This window comes from Caretta caretta, chromosome 3 (assembly GCF_965140235.1).
Source record: "Caretta caretta isolate rCarCar2 chromosome 3, rCarCar1.hap1, whole genome shotgun sequence".
In the NCBI taxonomy this organism is placed as follows: Eukaryota; Metazoa; Chordata; order Testudines; family Cheloniidae; genus Caretta; species Caretta caretta.
This window is the reverse complement of record NC_134208.1, coordinates 151,609,123-151,628,547: the sequence shown is the minus strand read 5'-3', so window position 1 is coordinate 151,628,547 and position 19,425 is coordinate 151,609,123. Positions and strand designations below refer to the sequence as shown.

Here is a 19,425-nt window from a genome sequence, read left to right as displayed (position 1 = left end):
GGCAACGAAGAGTCAATAGCTCAGGCCCTCAGGCAGGGCTGAGCAACTCAGCATGTGTGAATTAGCCCAGGCCTCCAAGGACCTGGAAGAGGGGGAGACTGCCACCCACGAGTTGGGTGGCAGGGGGGAGGCAGGCCCACCCACTCCACTGCGTCCCAGCCCAGGACCCTAGCAGCGGCGAATGACCCACTGCTGGGTCAGTGAGGATCCTGACCGCAACACACTGACATGGGTTCTGGCAGAATTATAGCCAGACTAGGGTCAGCTGTCCGCGGGCTGCTTCCTAACTCCCCTCCTTCTGGTACCTGGGTCACGGCGGTGTTCTCTGGGGGGTCCAGCACCATGGGTTCCTCGGGGTAATGGGCAGGCAGCAGGTCCGGTAACTCCCCTGGATAACGGGTGCAGGGCAGGTCAGGCCAGTCTTGGCATGGACCTGGGGCTGCGGGGTTTTCCCAGTCACAGGCTAAGCTGGCTGCGGCTGGTCCTCGAGTGAGCTCTGAGGGCCCACATTTATACTTCCGGGTCGTGCCTTTCTACTTCCAGGTCGCCTCCTGTCCCTCTGAGGGGTGGGCTCAGAGCTTCCTGGGTCCGCCCACTCTGGTGTCTGGAGGCACTCGACCCTCTCCGGAGTGGCGGGGAGCCACACCACCTTGCTACAGCATTGCTCTCAGGCACACCCTCAAAATGATTGCTTCTGGCCCCCTGGGTGTTTGGTGGCCCCAGGATGGGCTGGAAATCGGGAGGAAGAAGGGTGACAATGATCAAAACTGGTATCCCTTCTTCTTGCAGATCCCTGACAAGGTTATAAGGTTCTTGGTGGCGGCGGTGAGGCCGAAAGGGTTTTCTGGCTGATTGCAGTGTGTGCATGCCCAATGAGCGAAGGGTAGCCCTACTGTCCTTCAACCTTGCAGCCTGGCATCTGTCTGATCCGAGAACAGACCAACTCCATCAAAAGGGAGGTCCTGGACTGAGGCCTGCATCTCCTGGGAGAGGCCCGCTGCCTGGAGCCAGGAGCTGGATCACATGATCACCACTGTTGCAACCACCCTTGCCATTGAGTCTGTATGTCCCATGCTGTCTGCAGGGAACATCTCACCACCGCAGTACCCTCCTCCACCAGAGTGCCAAACTCTTGGGCCAAACCCAAGGGACGGATTCCTGGAACTTGTTGAGACTGTCCCAGAGATTAAAATTGTACTGGCCCCCAGGGCCTGTTGGTTCACCACCCAAAATTGCAGGCTAGTGACTGAATAAATTTTTCTCCCAAATAAATTGAGTTTCTTAGCCTCTTTGTTTTTCAGAGTTGAGGAGGTAAGAACCTGCTTGTCTTTTTCATTGGCCACAGAATCAACCAGCAAGCCCGGGGGCAGGTGGGTATAAAGGTATTCAAAACCTTTGACTGGCACAAAGTACTTTTTCTCAGCCCATTTCAAGGTGGGTGGGATGAAGGAGGGGTCTGCCAAAAGGTCGTGGCTATCTTGAGGACCTCCTCATGTACAGGCAGGGTGACCAAGGCGGGCGTAAAGGCCGAGAGGATGAAGAGGATGTCCTCCTGCTCTGCCATCTCCTGTACCTCAAGCCCCAAGTTCTCGGCCACACACCAGAGAAGGGTTTGATGTTCCATAAAGTCATCCGGCCAGTTAGCTCTGGAAGGTCCCGTGATCACCTCGTCTGGGGATGACAAGGAAAACTGGACCACCATTGGGGGTGCTAGGGTTTCGACCACCATTGGAGAAAGAGGTTTTGCAGCCAGCACAGGTTCCTCCACTCCGACCTCAGAACAGGCTTCCGGTACTGGGCCCAGTGCTGGTGGGGTCACTGCCCAATGCTCCATCATGGCGACCAAGGAGTGCTGCGAAGGAGGCATCGTCACAACTGGTACACCTCACGTGCTTCTATAAGGCCACTGCGCTGGCCACTGGACGTGTTGCCATTGTGGTGCCGCAGATGAGGGAGCAGGCTCCAGCGCCCAATCACGCCAGTAAGTGTTGGCGATGGGCTAAACTGGCCCTCCATACCGGAGGAACCACCTTCTGGTGACCCGGGAGGAGCCGTCAATGCCTGTTTTTGTTTCCTGGTCATGGCTACCAGTGACTGTTGCCTAGGCATAACTGACTGGTAACTGTAGCGTGGAGAGCGGTACCAATGCGACCAGTGCTGGGGAGACCAGTACTGGGATGGGGAATGTTCCCACTGTGCCAGTGATTGGGACTGATGCCTAGAGGATGACCGTTGAGATAGTGAGCAGTGCCGGTAATAGTAAGGGGAGCATCAATCCCATGCCGGAGAGTAGCGCCGAGGGGATCTGGTGAACTATATACAACAGCCTTAAGGCACGAAGTTCAGAATGGTAGAAACTACTAGTTCTTGCTAAGCAAGAAAGGAACGTCAACTGACCACCATGGGAGGTAAGAAGGAACTGAGAGGGCCTAGGGCCTGCAGTACCTGACATACCTTGGCATGAGCACAGCACTCCAGAGGGTGCCACAGCTGGCCCTACAGGTACCACTAAGGTAAAAATCTCAGACAGCTGCACACATGGGTGTGTGCATACCTAGAATGGAATCAACATGAGCAAGCACTCGAAGAAAAAAAAGTTACTTATAAATTAGGTAACAACATATAACTACATTAACAATAACAAACAAACAAAATGTTTAAATCAGACTTACTGAAGGGCCATCCAAGATCATATCTTCCACAGTTGTTGCATCTAAACCAAGTTTGTCCCCTAGGACTTCAAATATGTATCTATATGAAGCACCTATTTTCATTTTTCGACCTTCCCTTGCATCTCTATATCGTGCCTAAAACATAAAAAAAAAGTTGAAAAAAACTAAAAACTGCAGTGTTTGCAAAATTATTTGTTAACCTGACCCATAACATGAAACTAATATTATAGTTTGCTGTTTATGTGAAACTCCCCTAATTACTCCTTAAAAATAAACTATATTTTCATAGGTTAAAAGAAGGGGAGGTTACTCAGCTTGTGCAGCAACTCGAGTCAGTGGTGCTAGAATAGGGGGTGGGTGGGCAGAGGGCCATGGCTCTCCCACTTTTTGAAAGTGGACAGGCTTGGCCCACCCACTTTTTGGAAGGGGCCCACCCCTCTTCTTCCCTGAGGCCTCCCCCCGACCCTGGACAGGCCAGCAGCTGGAGCTGGACCAGGGAGCCTGGGCAGCTGTGAGTCGCCATGCCGCGGACCCTCCACCTGCCCAGGTTGAGGGGGTTGAGAGCAGCCCCCGGCCCATGTCCCTGTCCCCCGGATGTCCTTCCCAGGGCAGGAGGGTCCGCGGCTCCCACAGCTGCCCACGCGCCACATGTGGCTCTTACCTGGACCCAGCTCCAGCTGGGGGGCTGCAGCCCAGCCATGGTAAGAGCCTTGCAGGTAGCTGTGGGGAGCCACAGACCCTCCCGCCCTGGGTGGGAGGCCTGTGGGGAGGGGAAAAGACAGGGGCTGCTCTCGACCCATCCACCCCAGGCAGGTGGAGGGTCCAGGGCTCCTGGCCCACTCCGGCTTCTGGTTTGGTCAGGGGCGAGGCCTTGGCAGAAGAGGAGGTGTGGGGGACCCTGGCTCTGCCTTCCCCCCCATATTTTGGGGCAGGTTCTGCCACCCTTGATTGGAGTTCTCCAAGATGTGTGTCCCTCTGGGTGCTCCACTTCAGGTGTATGTGTGCCCCCATGTGCCTTTGAGCAGGGATTTTCAGTAGCAGTACCTGTTTGGCCCACAGGTATGTTCTACATATCCTCAAGTCCTGTACCAAGGATACTGAATGCTATGCAGGCAAATACCCCTTCTCTACCACAAAGTCCCATAGAGGAATCCCAGGAAAGAGGGCAGATGGTGGAGAACCCACAGGAATACAAATCTTGAAGAATTCAAGTTAATGCACAAAGTGAGTAACCTCTACTCCTTTTTCCAATAGGGTCCCTATGTGTGCTCCACTTCAGGTGACTTCTGAGCAGTATCCCCCAGGATGGAAGGAGCTTAGATGCAGAGTCTAATACTGAATACAGAACTGCATTGCCAGCTGCAGCATCTGATCTAGAGACATTACCCAAAGCATAGTGATTGGAGAAAGTATGTACTGTAGTCCAGGTTGCAGCTCTGCAAATTTTAGCAACTGGAACATCCTTGAATAATGTCATAGAAGTAGACTGAGACCTTGTGGCTAACACTCTAGGGGGCTGAATGTTTGCAGATTCATAACATGAGACAATACACCCAGAAATCCACCTTAAGACTCTTTGGGAGGAGACTGTGGATCCTTTGCATCTGTCTGCAATTGAAAAAAACCAACCTGGGAGACTTTCAGAATGGTTTGGTTCTGTCCATATAGAAGGATAATACCCTTCTGACATTTAAGGTATGGAATGCAGCTTCCTGCCTAGTCTGATATGATTTCAGGAAAACAGCTGAGAGATGAATAATCTGATTAATATGCAATTCAGAAGACACTTTAGGTTGAAATTTAGGATGTGGATGTAACAAGACTTTGTCCTTTCAAAAGACTGTAAAGGGGGGAATCCATCATTAAAGTCAGCAGGCCTCAAACCATCCGAGCCGAAGTGATGGCCACCAAGAAAGCTGTTTTAATAAGAACATAAGAATGGCCCAAAAGGTCCATCGAGCCCAGTATCCTGTCTTCCAACAGTGGCCAATGCCAGGTGCCCCAGAGGGAATCAACAGGTAATCATCAAGTGATCAATTCCCTGTCGCTCATTCCTAACTTCTGGTAAACAGAGGCTAGGGACACAATCCCCGCCCATCCTGGCTAATAGCCATTAATGGACCTATTCTCCATGAATTTACCTAGTTCTTTTTTGAACCCTGTTATAGTTTTGGCCTTCACAACATCTCCTGGCAAAGAGTTCCACAGGTTGACTGTGCGTTGTGTGAAGAAATACTTCCTTTTATTTTAAACCTGCTGCCTATTAATCTTATTTGGGGACCCCGAGTTCTTGTGTAAATAAACTTCCTTATTTACTTTCTCCACACCAGTCATAATTTTATATACCTCTATCATATCCCCCCTTAGTCATCTCTTTTCCAAGCTGAAAACTCCCAGTCTTATTAATCTCTCCTCCATATCCCTAATCATTTTTGTTGCCCTTTTCTGAACCTTTTCCAATTCCAATATATCTTTTTTGAGCTGGGGCGACCACATCTGCATGCAGTATTCAAGATAGGGCATACCATGGATTTATATAGCGGCAATATGATATTTTCTGCTTTATTATCTATCCCTTTCTTAATGATTCCCAACATTCTGTTCGCTTTTCTGACTGCTGCTGTACACTGAGTGGATGTTTTCAGAGAACTATCCACAATGACTCCAAGATCTCTTTCTTAAGTGGTAACACCTAATTTAGACCCCAAGTAACTCTTGCAGCCAAAGAAACAGTCACTTCTGGTTTTTGTTGTAAGGGGTAGACTTCATATGGTATTGTCTACTATGCTCATTAACTGAGTCCATGACAAAGATGGTCGTAGTAGGCTCTAATGAAGCCCCATTCACAGGAAAAGCCACATGTGCAGATGCTGAAGTATGTAAAACGTCCAGGGGCTTATGAGGAGAGTCCTGGAGCTTCTCTAAAGGAATTGGAAGCATATCTGTGATGTACTTCAACAGCTCCAGAAACTGTCTAAATTCATCTGCCATGAAAGCTGGTGAAGGCGTAACAACCTGGTAATGGATGACAAGGAAATGTTTATGTGAGCTGTTACCTCCTTGTCAGCCCTTGCGGGTGGTTCAGTGGTGGGTCTAGGGGCGGGTGGGATCTGGATGCACAGGGGCTCATTGGGGGATTCTGGGTGCAGGGGGAATGGGACTCTGCAGAGGGTGAAGGAGAAAATGGTTGGATCTTGGCAGGGAGCGGTCTGGGTGTGGGGGAGCATTGGGCTCACAGGGGTCTGAGTGCAGGGGGCTCAGCAGAGGGCTCCAGGTGCTGGGGGAGTAGGCCTTGGTGGTGTGGGGCTCAGTGGGATGGGGGTCCAGATACAGAGGGCTCAGTGGGGTGTTCTAGGTGCAGAGGGTTGAGGCTCAGCAGGGGAGTCTGGGTGTGTGAGGGGTCTGGATGCAGAGGATTGGGCTCATCAGGGGGGATTTGGGGTGGGGTCCAGATTCACGGGGTTTGGGCAGACAGAGGGGGCAACTCCCCAAACAGTGACCCCTCTGTCTACTGCTGGGGAGCAATGGGGGCAGGATGTGGGGATAGGGAGGTGCAGAGCTTCCTGCAGTCGGGGGAGGTTCCTGGAAGTGGGTCTGACCTGGCCCTGGGAGCAGCCTGTGCAGTGGAAGGGGATGTGCTGTCCCCATCCCTCCCACAGCTCAGTGCAACTATCTGTTGGAGCCCACCACATGGTGGGAGCCACCAGCCAGGTTGTTCCCAGCCTTGCCCCTCCCTGGATGCATCTCCCCCAGCTGCGCCTGACGCCTGAATCAGACGCCATATCCCTGGACTACAGCCCAGGAGGGGCATGTGATTCAATTTACCTGTGGGGAAAGAGTAAAATCTGTGGGGGATATTAATTCTGCACTTGCACAGTGGTGCAGAATTCCTCCACGAGTATCCTGTGGAGGCCAGCATCAGTACCAAATCACAGATCTGTCCAAAAAATGTCAGTGCTGTGGACACTGAATGTTTTGAATGAGTACATCCGAAGTCAGACTCAGGTGGTACTGATGTAGCAGTATGGGATACCAGTGTTGGTATCAAAGGTATAGAAAAGTCGGATAGTTCAGACTTCTTCGAAGTGAAATGTCTACCAGAATGGACATGACCACCTGATGCCAGCAAAGTCTTTGGTACTAAATTCAATTTAGTGGAAGAGTGACTCTTATAGGAAGCCTTCGACAGTCTCACAGTACCAGAACCACCTAGACTAGCACTCAGTAGCACTCCTACTAGGACCTGAGGTCTCCAGAACATTCTTTTGAGTCGGTGACCAAGACTTCTTAATAAGAGACCAACCACTCCTGCTCCTCTTGTCATTACCCACAGTCTTACTCTTGGTTCCGCTGTATCCCTCAATGTTTTTGGTGACTGAGACCCAGAGACAGATGGGGTACCTGAAGCTGAAGGCTTTCGGTGATCAGGACCCACACATAGGGCACTAAGTGTGCTCAGAGGCCAGTCCACAGTGGGGTTCTCAGAACCTGAGTTGGAGACTGGACTTATGGTTTGTTTCACCATTAACAGATTTAAATGTTATGGTCCCAGTTTTTACAAGATCTTCTCTTGAAGGAGGAAATCTTACACTTGGTTGGTATATGGGTGTCCACCACTGACCAGGATAGCTTTCCAGTAGGAAAGACAGTGCTTAAAACCTGGGGATCCCAGCATAACCCAGAAGCATCAAAGTCCAGAATTCTTCAGGCAGGGAAACAAACAAACCCGCAAAGTAAATACTATAACTAAATTGAGCTAAGAAAACAACTAAGAAAACTATGTTTAGCTAACTGCCTATATCTAAATGAAGCGGATACGCTCAACTTCCCAACTCAGGCCAAAGGCATTTGAGAAGGAATTAAGGGTAGTTCACCCATGCAGCTCTATATATCCTTGGTGCAGGGCCTGAGGATGTGTAAAGTGTATGCATGGGCCCAAATGGGAACCACAGAAAATCTCCAATCAAAGGCACACGGGGATGCATGCGCACCTGAAGTGGAGTACCTACAGTGACACTACTTGGAGAACAAAATAAAAATAACCATTGAAATATACAAGTCAACTCTGAGGGAATGTCAAGGATAAGCAAACACAGAATATCTGTATACAGGATCCAAGAAGGGAAAGAGCAAAACCAAACCAACAAAAAAAAAAATCATGTCCCCTTTAAGAAGGCCTCCAAACCAACCCCAGCTTGCAGAGTTCCTAGTTTTCTTATTGTTGCAAGAGGCAGGCTGGCTTTCTCCCTTTTCTTTAGGCATCATGTCAGTGAAGGAGCAGCTTAACCAAATTCCTAAGGCCCTTACCTCAGAACAACCAAACTTAGGACTTATCTACACAGTGAGTTAATGCGCTGTACGGGGGGTGTGATTTCTAAAGCTCACTAACATGTTCCCTATTTATTAGTTCTTGTAGACCCTGCTGGTGTGCACTCAAGGTTCCCTACTGCACTTTAACATACTATTGTTTCAAACAGTACTAAATTAAAGGGTACTAGCAGGATCTATTCAGGATCTAATCAGACCAATTAATGCACAACACGTTAGTGTGGTTTAGAAATCACACTCCTGTAAAGCACATTATCCTATTCTGTAAACCAGTCCTCAGTCAAAAAACAAGTCTCTGAAGGTCTAGGTCAAGCTAGTGTCCTGGTGTCTGAGTGAGCCCACAACCTGTAGCTACCACCATTGCTTCTTGTCCCCGCTCCCTTACTCAGCTTCCTTTTCCTTTTTATATAGCCCAGCTCCAAGAGGAGGCAGGATGCTCCTTGAATGCACCCAGGCTGATTTGTCTGTAAGAGCCAGACTGTCCCTTAAAGCAGTGTTTCCCAATTGGTGTGCCACGGCACATCGGTGTGCTATCAAGCATGAACATGTGTGCCACAGAATTTTGGAAAAGTCACTTGTGTGGAGAAAAGTTTCTTTATTTTAATTAGTGTCATAACCAAATTGCGTTTTGTGCTGTTCCTCTTCAGTGTACATGTGAGACAGACATTACACACACTACGCTCAAATGACCTTGCTGTTCACATGGTATTATGTGGTAGCTGTGTTTTCTTATCAACCATTAAGTTACAATAGTGAATTTTGAATTGAAGACTCAAAAATGGACAAATATTTGAGGAAAAGAGATTCTGGCACCTCCACATCTACTTTCAGTGATGAAGCTGACATGAACATAAGAAAGTCAAAGTGGTGAACCAGTGCTATTGTGAGAGTTATTTGCAATTTGGATTTTCATTTATAGGTGAACCATCTTACTCTTTTTGACAATGTCTTATGTGTGAGGAGAAACTCTCAAACCATGCTGTGGTGCCAAGTAAGTAAAATCGACACCTTACTAGCAAACATCAGTCCCTGCCAACAAAGGCAAATATTTTTTTGAGCATTTGAAGGATCAAAATGAAAAACAAGTGCATCTGATGAAACATTGTGTAATAGTTTCTGATAAACCACTGAAACCAAGCTACTTGGTCGCTGAGTTTGTAGCAAAGATGAAAAAGTTGCATAGAGTCGCAGAAACATTAATTTCACCAGCATGCAAAGAAATGGTGAGAACAATGTTAGGTGAAAATGCAGTCAATGAAATTGCAAAAGTTTCCCTTTCAGATAATATGATAAGCCACTGCATTGATGACATTAGCTGACATTGAGACTGTGGTCTGATAAAAAAAATCAAATCAAGCAGAAAATCTGCACTGCATCTTGATGAATCAACAGATATCAGAAGTCATACTCAACTCTTGGCTAATGTCAGGTATTGATGGAAATTATATAAAAGAATTTTTTTTATTTTGTAGACAACTGCCACATCACACGATGTGGGAAAAAATCTTCAGAGTGTCAGTGGCCTACCTTGAGGAGGGAGAATTACACTGGAAAAACTGTCTTAGTGTTTGGCACAGACGGGACTGCCTCCATGATTGGCAAGGTGAAGGATTTTGTAAGCAAGGTCAAAGAACAAAACAAACATGGCCAGAAGAACTTTCCTAAGTGTTAGACGGAGCAGTAAAGATTGTGAACTTAATAAAATTACGGTCCTGGTTGGGGCTGTGGTGGCAGATGTCGCTGGGCACTAGCTGTGTTGTCTCCTGCCACCATTCCTAGCGAGGCAGGCCATCATGAGACTGGACTTTCCTTCCTAGATGCTGTGGCCTCCAGGAACATCTCAGTGATTTCCACAGACACTGCTACAGATGGCAGCTGGAAGCACTGGACCCAGGCTTGCACCACATCTGGGAGGATGTTCAAATATTGGTTCATTAATTCCCCCACAGACTTGGGTCTCTGGAACCAGCCACCAAGAGGCCAGATACTAGAATCATTGGGCCACAAAACATGGGAATGCTTTTGTGGAAAATGCCTCAGCCCCAGTATCTCCACTGACATACCTCTGGGGAAAGGTTGAACCAATCCATTATAGCCATCTTTAGTGCAGTATAAGACCCTGCTTAATCCTCACTCAGCATGCAGTAGGCTACCTGTGCCTCCTGGTGATGTACGGGGACAGCTGTACCACTTAGGTATTTCTCTCGCAGAACCTCTGGGGTATCAACCCATTCAACAATGGTCAAATAGGCTTCTAGGTTACCATCACCATCTCTCAGCTTGGTCAGGGTGAGGCTCAGATGTATGCTACAGCTAGTTTCTCCTCCCAGGGTTGTCCCTTCCCCCTGCAGACCGCGGGGTGAGCAGTCTAGCCATGTCTGACTGAAACTGGTGGTTCCACTCCTGATTGGCATGTACCATATCCTGTTGTTATTTCTGGGTGGCTATCTGCATCTCCTATTGAGCCACCAGCCATGCTTCCTGAAATTGGTGTTTCCTCTCTGCTACCTGTGCTTCCTTTAGGTGCTGCTGGGCAGCCACCTGTGCTTCCTGGAACTAGCGGTTTCTGTTGCTCTGTTTGTTGTTGTTGCAGGAATAATTGGAGATTCCCATTCATGACCCTTCTAAGAGGAAGGGGGCTCCCAAGAGATCCTGTCAGCTAGGCTACATGTAGAAGATCCAAGATGGTGAAGGCCAAAACCAAACTAATAACAACAACAAAAATAATCACATCCCCTTTTTAGAAGGCCTCCAAACCAACCCCAGCAGCAGAGTCCCCAGTTCTCTCTTATTATTCTAGGAAGCAGGCAGGATTTCTCCTTTTTCTTTAGGTATCAGGCCAAAGAAGGAGGAGTTTAACGAAGTTCTTAAGTCCTCAGAACATAAAGTCAGAGCAACCAACTTACAATCAGAAAACCAAAATCTCTAGGGCCCCCATCATAGTGCCCTAGTGCTGAGGGGGACTGCAACCTATAATTCAGTGTGGCTTCTGATTCCATCTCCCTTCCTTTTCCTGTTTATTTTGCCCAGCCCCAAGAGTGATGGAGGATATTCCTTCGCTGCAGCCTGGCTGTTCTTGGCTGTAAGCTACAGAGTGTCCCTTAAATGGACAGTATACTCCACAACTACCTCCCGGAATATTTTACGATATGTGTGTTATATTTTGACTAGTACACTCCTTCCATAATTCACTACTTCAATTATTGTTGTCCCAATACAAAAAAAGAAAGATCACTTACCAGTAACTTCAGTGGGATTACTAACAGTACATAAAGTTAAACACATGCATCAATATTTGCAGGACCAAAGTCAAATATAGCTTGACTGCAACTATATATCTGTATATGTTATTTGTGAATGTTTTTTGCACTTTTTTATTCATTACTTTAAAATTAAAAAAGAAAATATTGCAAAAAACTATTTCAAGAAAAAGTCAGCCACATTCTAATAGGCAGATCTTCCTAAAAAAAATTGATATAATAAATTGAGAAAAGAAACAGAACATTGAGAGAGAAAACTACATTGTTATAGTTGTAATAGTTGATACTAAACCTGTTTTTCTTTTAAAGTTTCTTGTAGGGATTGAACTCCACTAGTACTCCGACGAAATTTAGACATCCTGCGGTTACCCAGAGAAGGGCTAAACGACTCTAGGGGAGGACGGAGAGATGCCACTTGTCGAACAGGGCCAGGCCCAGCTTTCTCTGGCGGAGCGGGGCCGGGCCCAGCTTCCTCTGGCGGAGCAGAGCCGGGCCCAGCTTCCTCTGGCGGAGCGGGGCCGGGCCCAGCTTCCTCTGGCGGAGCGGGGCCGGGCCCAGCTTCCTCTGGCGGAGCGGGGCCGGGCCCAGCTTCCTCTGGCGGAGCGGGGCTGGGCCCAGCTTCCTCTCTAGTGTCTGGGCTTTCCATCTGATCCCCTGGCACCTCCTCCATCTTGAAGCCTGCAATTTACAAACAATTCACTTATTGTAACAATGCTTTAGAAACGCCTTTAATTATATCCTCAAGTGAGAGTAGGAAAAAAAGGTAGTAGACCTCTAAACTCATTTACCAAATACACAATCCTAATATTTCTGTCAAGTTCTCTCAAAGTTGTTAAAGATAACATATTATGGAACTTATATAAATTTTTTTAACACAAACATTACATGAATCTGATTATTGACAATTTTAAAAAGTATTTTCCAATTATTTATATTTATTTTTCAGTAATGTTTTACCATATATTTTAAACAATTTGGAATTGATTAAAATATATTATAGCCTTTTATTCTACCCAATATCAAATTACCTGTAAATATCAGGGTGAATAAAATCAATCATTTTTTAAAAAAATTAAAGAAGCTTTTTAAAATTTATATTGGTTACTTTAATTTGTAAATTAAAGGCACCTTTGCTGCTTAAGATCCATCTGCAACATCAAGAAGCAGAACAGGATCCCCAGCACTTAAATCCTTGAGAGGTGCCAAACCCCTGGCATCAAGAATACACTCATCAGTGCTCAGCTTTGCTGGGTCAGGATGTTTGGTCTGCATGGAGACTTTCCCATATACCAAAAGCAGTGTTCTATAGCCAACTGAGCATGGGAACCCACTCTAAAGGTCAATCAATCCTCAGATACAAAGACAACTGAAGGCCAACCTCAAAGCACAGGCACCAACTTTCGTTGGCGCCGGTGGGTTCTCATGTCCCCCTGCCCTCAGCCCCACCTTCAGGCCCGCCCCGACTCCCCCCCCCCGACCCTATTCAACCCCTCCACAAATCCCTGCCCCCGCCTCTTCCCCAAGTGTGCAGTGTTCCTCCTCCTCCTCCCACTGCTTGCCACGTTAAACACCTGTTTCGCAGCGCAAGCGCTGGGAGGGAGGAGAAGCAGGACGCGGCAGCACACTCAGGGGAGGAGGCAGAGTGGAAGCAGAGGTGAGCTGGGGAGGCAGGGTGGAGAGCTGCCGGTGGGTGCAGAGCACCCACCATTTCCCTTGGGTGCTCCAGCCCCAGAGCATCGACAGAGTCAGCACCTATGCCTCAAAGTATGCAACATAGACATTAAAACCTGGTTAACAAGTTGCTCTGGACAGATCCATATGGAGAGGTCTGTAATATGAGGCCATGTCCACTTTTGAGGAGTAGTGTGTAAGGTCTTTGCAGAAGAAGAGAGCATGTGTTAAGGTCAATGCCTCAAACCCTTCTCTCAGTAAGACTACACTTGCAAGACATGTAACTGCATCTGCAAATCCAGGACTGGATGAGCTTCCCATGTGAGACGCCATAAAAACAAATAAATCTAAAACTTAAGTTAATACTGGCTGAACACTCATCCATGAAAGCAACGGGATCCATCAGTTTATAACACACACACACGGGCTGACCACATCAAAGACTCCCATTGACTTCAATCGGCTTTTGGACCAGGCCCTAAAGGCCTCCGCCCACAAACATTTATGCATGTCAGTAACTTTACGCAAGAGTAGCTCCACTGTAGTCAATAGGAGTACTCACATACATAAGTGCTTGCAAGATCAGGGCATAGCTAGGAATAAGTTGCTTTTTATATAAATTTTTGCAGAAAAATGTTTAATTTTTACAATTTTATTATACAAGGTTACAGTACTAGATATTTAGTGTGAAAATGGACAGTGTCTCCTGATTGCAACAAGGATCTCATCTGGAAATATTTTGAAGAAACTCTTTAGTGCTGGCAATGTTAAGAAAGAATTACATGCATGATGTAAAAAGTGCAACAAAGATGTGGTGGCAAGTCTCAAATAACATTGTGAAAATTGTGCTGCTGATACTAAGGATGAAATTGAAGATGCTGTTTCAGTCAGTCATTTTGAATATTCTGGATCTTTTAGTAAGAAATGCTAAACTTTTCACTGAATTTGGAAAAATATTTGACCTTAATTGTTCGTAAATGCTATTTCCTTTCATTTTTGAGTTACAATGAAAATCAGAGCAGTTTATCGATTTCATTTGAAGTCTATTTTTAAATGCTTGTGAAAATCAGAAGTTTGTCACTAATGATATATCAAATATTGCAGAGTGGCTGGGTTTCATAATTTATGTAGAGATGTCCAGAGAATATTGATTGACAGCCCTTTTACACCAATTTGGGTGCTAAGCTTTGAACTTGACAGTTACATTCATTCTGTCTTGTGAAGTAAAGAATTTAATATATTCATTTGAGCTGTATGGCTCTATTCTAATTTGTGGGGTTGTTGTAGTATTTCTTGTTATACTGATTGCATTTTTAATTTATGGGTAGAGATGCTCAGACTATAAAATAAGTACCTTTTGCACTTTAATATCTCGAATAAAAAAAGTTAAATTAATTTGAGCTAGGATAGTTGGACAAATGAAGTAAAGTAACAAGCAAGCAAGTTGGCTTACTGTAATTAAAATTTATTTTTGTCATTTTTCAAATTCCTTCATATATGTTAAAGGTCTTGACTCTAGGACAGATGATATGAAATCACTGAATATTTAAACACTATTGTTTTAATTTTATAAATATGATATGTATCTTTATGGGCTTGTTAGTAGTGATTGCATTCCTGCTTAAATGGATAAAATAAAGAATGTTTTCTACAGAAACTACTGAAAATGCGGGATAATGAATGCAAATCTCCAGTACTGAAACAATACAGTAAATGACTCAACCTACCCTAACCTTTTGATTCTTTCTTGGTGAACCAAAGTCCCACTATGCCTTGTGTTTATAATTCTTTGTATTTAAGATTAACCTAAAATGAACTTTAGCTAACCCTAATGATTTGTGTTAAAGTAGTGTTCACAAAAATGTCTGTAATCAGTAGGACTGTACTTAATTATCCACTTTGTTTTTTACTCTGACTTAACTGACCTAGTCCAAATGCCCAGAAAGGGACCAGTTGTAACTGATATGGGGCAGGTATTTTCTGTAATTAATAATAAATAATAAATAATAATAATTTTAAAAAAACTATCAAAAGGTGCTTTTAGCATATCAATTAAGTAAAGCAGATATCATTAAAAAAAGCTTCACAGGGCAATAGGTCATTTTTTATCTCTTTTCTGTAAACACACATAGCATATAAAGGAATGCCTGTTATAGATGTATGCTGTAATGGACAAAATGGTGTAATTGATAAGGGATACTCATAACTACACTGTAACTGATCAAATTAAGTAATTGACCAAATGGACAAGGAATATTTGATAAAGCAGACGTATTCTGTAATCAGTGTAACAGGAAACACTGATTGATGTCTAAGTCATTAAAAGCTAAATATGGTTACAGATGTCATTCATTTATTAATAAATTGGTTAGTCTCTAAGGTGCCACTAGTACTCCTTTTCTTTTTGCGAATACAGACTAACACGGCTGCTACTCTGAAACCTGTCATTAATTTATTGATTAGCACCAGCAGAAAATATTCAAAATAAACTAATGTCAGCAAAACCACCCTACAAAAAGAACACGAGAAAGGGTTTTCTGTGTTCTAAACTAGTATATAAAGAGCTTGGGAAGTTAGGAGTGAACTGAAATAAGCTCCCATCACTTCTCCAATTACAGACAGTAGGTAACATGTTTTCCTTTCTGTATAGCACTGTATTAACTACTAATAAAACTTAGGTTTCAGAGGAACAGCCGTGTTAGTCTGTATTCGCAAAAAGAAAAGGAGTACTTGTGGCACCTTAGAGACTAACCAATTTATTTGAGCATGAGCTTTCGTGAGCTACAGCTCACTTCATCAGATGAAGTGAGCTGTAGCTCACGAAAGCTCATGCTCAAATAAATTGGTTAGTCTCTAAGGTGCCACAAGTACTCCTTTTCTTTTTAATAAAACTTAAACTGAGTTAGTTATTTGACATCATGCCTTATTATATTCAAACATACAACAGAAGTTTCACCCCCTTAGGAAAAAGCACACATATTGATTGATTTTACCTGTTTCAAAGGTCTTAGCAGAAAAGGAACTTCAAATTTTATAAAAATAACAGCCCTGATCCAGGGAGAGACACCATCCAGAACTGACAGGCACGAGACTGTGATCAACAAAAACAAGCTCTGTGGGAGGACTTCAAGTATTTTAGCCCTACCAGGATCTCCATGTTGAAGATGGGTGAACACCTGGTAAGCTAAGGATGCATATAAACTGTTTGCTTTCATAAAGCAAAGTATTATTGATTTTTTTAAAAAAGTGGTTCTGAAAAAAACAGACTGATCACTGGATAACCCTGTCATTACCCTGAGAGATCAGAACTGCAGGCAAAATCATAACGAATTGCAGGGATCTGAAAACTAAGGCCCTGGTCTGAGACAGGTGATGGCTGGAGGCCTAAGACCTAGTGGGGTGTACTGGAGGAGACCAGGAGGATCAGAGTTGCAGCTAATTTGAGGACTGTGACAACCTCATTGATGACTTAGGCCCCTATCTTGCAAACAACTTATGCTTCTACTTAAATTTAAGCATGTGAGTAGTCCCACTGACTGCACTGGGTCTACTCTTGTGCTCAACATGAAGCATGTGCACATTTACTGAAAGATTGCTGGATTCAGTATATGATGAGATTAAACAGCATGTGCACTATTCCTGGAGAAGAAAACTCTTACTGAGTCTTGATTGGTGGAGCAATATCCACAATGTTCCATTTATCATGGAAATCATGTGAAATCAAAATATACGGTTGTGTAGCAAGGGGGCATTGCCTTCCTCCCTGACAGACCGGGAGAGAACCGTGACTGCCCTCTGGTGGGCAGAACTGGCAAACCCATGGCCACTCCACCGGAAGCACAGGGGCAGAGCAGGAACAGGAACTATAAAAGGCCGGCCCTCTAGCTCAGTTGGTGCAGAGTAGCAGCATGTCTTTCCCCTGCTGCTGGAGCCTTGACTTGATAGAAGCTACTACAGAGACCTGGAAGGATGGATGGAGCTGCCGGATGCCAGGGATACCAAGGAGCTGTTTGGGCTGCTGCTCGTTGTTTACTCAAGCAAGACCAACAACAACCCCAGGTACCTGGACTGAGTGTAGGAAGGAGCCTAGGGAAGCCAAATAGGGTTTGGCTGTGTGACTGATTGCAAGCAGCCAGTGTGTTGCGGTTTGATTTTTCCCACTGACCCAGTGGCGGACCACTGTTAGGGCACTGGGCTGGGATGTAGTGGAGCGGGAGGGCCTGTGTCCTCCTGTCATCTCACTGTCAGGGGTGGCAGCATCCCCACTTTGTAGTCAGGAGGCCTGCATTGGTCTGGACCCTGCCTGAACTCGGATGGCAAATGCATCTGATGAAGTGAGCTGTAACTCACGAAAGCTTATGCTCAAATAAATTGGTTAGTCTCTAAGGTGCCACAAGTACTCCTTTTCTAGATGGTTTGCTGAGTTTCACACCAGAGAGCTAATCTCCCCACTGTTGCTCTGCTGGACTGAAGGCCAGAGCCCCTTTCCTGAACTGAGTGCTGCCCTTCCCTGATTGAGGGCTGGGGGAATAGGCTCTCTATTGCTCTGCATGACTCACCATAGGTCAGAGCCCCTACGGTATTACTGCCCTGACTGAGGACCTGAGCAGAGAGACTCGTTGCTGGTCTCCCAGACCACAAGCCAGAGCCATTAACTGTGTGTTGCCTCGCCCTGATTGAGGGCTCTGGGCCTATAGACTTATCGCTGCTCAGTGTGACTGCACACCTGGGACACTAACTGTGAGCTAATTTTCCCCTGAACCGAAGCACTCCAGAAGTGTTGTAGCAAAGGGCGTGTGGTCTCCCACTGTGACCATCTTACAGGTTGTATGTTTGGAATAAACATTTTTGACACACAAATGCTATGTCTTCACTGATCAGTGTTTGACAGAAGTAGCGATAAAACCTATAACTGTGAATAAAAATTCAAATGACACATGGACAACTTAGTTACAAAGCTACAAATGTGACAGAGGAAGAAAAAATCTCATAAATCAGAATAACGAGGCAAATCTGAAACTCATTACATATGTTGCAGTATTCATGTATCTTTCACTCAAATTAGATACTCCAGGAATAATGGAAAACTGTAAAACACTTCAGTTTATAACCACTTTGCCTCATTTTCACCTAAGACAGGAGGTTCAACACTTAAATCTTCCATAAGATATACAATAACCCAACCTATCCTAATGACAACTAGTAAAGCGGTTTGTGACAAAACATATATTACTATCACTGCCAAAGTAGTAAATATAAGACAACTGAAGATGTACTGACTATATTTAAGTCTAGTCACATTGTTTTGGACAAACAAATAGACATTACTGACACTTGAAAGAAATATCAGGAAACACTGCATAAAGAGGTACATAGGACCGGGTAAATAACGTAATTTAAAAAAACTGATTTAAATCAAGCAAGTTAAATCAGTTAAGGCCTTGTTAAACTAAATTTGAATGTGTGCACCACTGCAAATTTAGATTAAAACATATAACTAAATTATAAATGCTATTTTTAAAAAACACTCTACTACTGGTAGGATATTTTATTTCAATTTTACAAAACTGCTATAGGCAAAAAATAATATTGAAATTAAGGACCTGATCCTGCACACATTTAAGCAGGACCATGACTTTATAGTGGTCAAATTAAGCATGTGCATAGGAGTTTGCAGCATCAGAGAATAAAACTTTTTTTTTTTTATTAAAACAACAAGGAGGCCGGTGGCACCATAAAGACTAACAGATTTATTTGGGCATAAGCTTTCATGGCGGGAAAAACCCCACTTCAGATGCATGGAGTGAAAATTACAGATGCAGGCATTATTATACTGACACATGAAGAGAAGGGAGTTACCTCACAAGTGTAGAACCAGTATTGACAGGGGCAATTCAATCAGGGTGGATGTAGTCCCCTCCCAATAATTGATGAGGAGGTGTCAATTCCAGGAGAAGGAAAGTTGCTTTTGTAGTGAGCCAGCCACACCCAGACCCCTGAAAAAGTTTTCAGTCCATGTGCTCCATGAACTGTTTACTACTGACCTTTCTAGAGATGGTCAGTAGCTAATATAAACTGGGAGTTTGATTCTCCAGCTCTCACTTAATCTTCAGTTGCCTGTGATGCCATACTGAACATATGGCTTCATTTTTAGTTGACTAATGACTAGAAATAAAGGCTCAAACTTAATTACATTACTATTAGACAAAGAGGTTTGGGGATTGCCTCCAATGCTCCTCACTCCTATTCTCCGTCCAGCTCAGCATTCACCTGAATCCCTGTCTGATTCACCGTTTACCATCAAAGAACAGCAGAGATCATTCTGAGGCACTTTTGCTGATAGCTTAACTTTATTGACCTTTAGAGTGGTACAAGTCCCCTTTTTGGTCAAGTATGCGCTTGATTTTAAATCAATCAGTACATTTATTGTTGGTTGGTTAAAGAGTACAAGGATGGAAGCTGTTACCACAAAATATGCCAGCTAGTGGGTCCCC

General features: G+C 44.8%; 1 protein-coding gene across 1 annotated transcript in view; it reads right to left on the bottom strand.

Annotated features, from left to right (window-relative positions):
• Positions 1 to 19,425, bottom strand: part of DNAH8 (dynein axonemal heavy chain 8) — a 598,059-nt gene that overhangs the window by 563,532 nt on the left and 15,102 nt on the right. The window contains exons 2-3 of the mRNA XM_048843472.2: positions 11,553 to 11,938; positions 2,673 to 2,807 (exon numbers count right to left, since the gene is read on the bottom strand). Coding sequence (XP_048699429.2) covers positions 2,673 to 2,807; positions 11,553 to 11,930 — 513 coding nt within the window. The 5' untranslated portion in view covers positions 11,931 to 11,938. The remainder of the gene's footprint in view (positions 1 to 2,672; positions 2,808 to 11,552; positions 11,939 to 19,425) is intronic.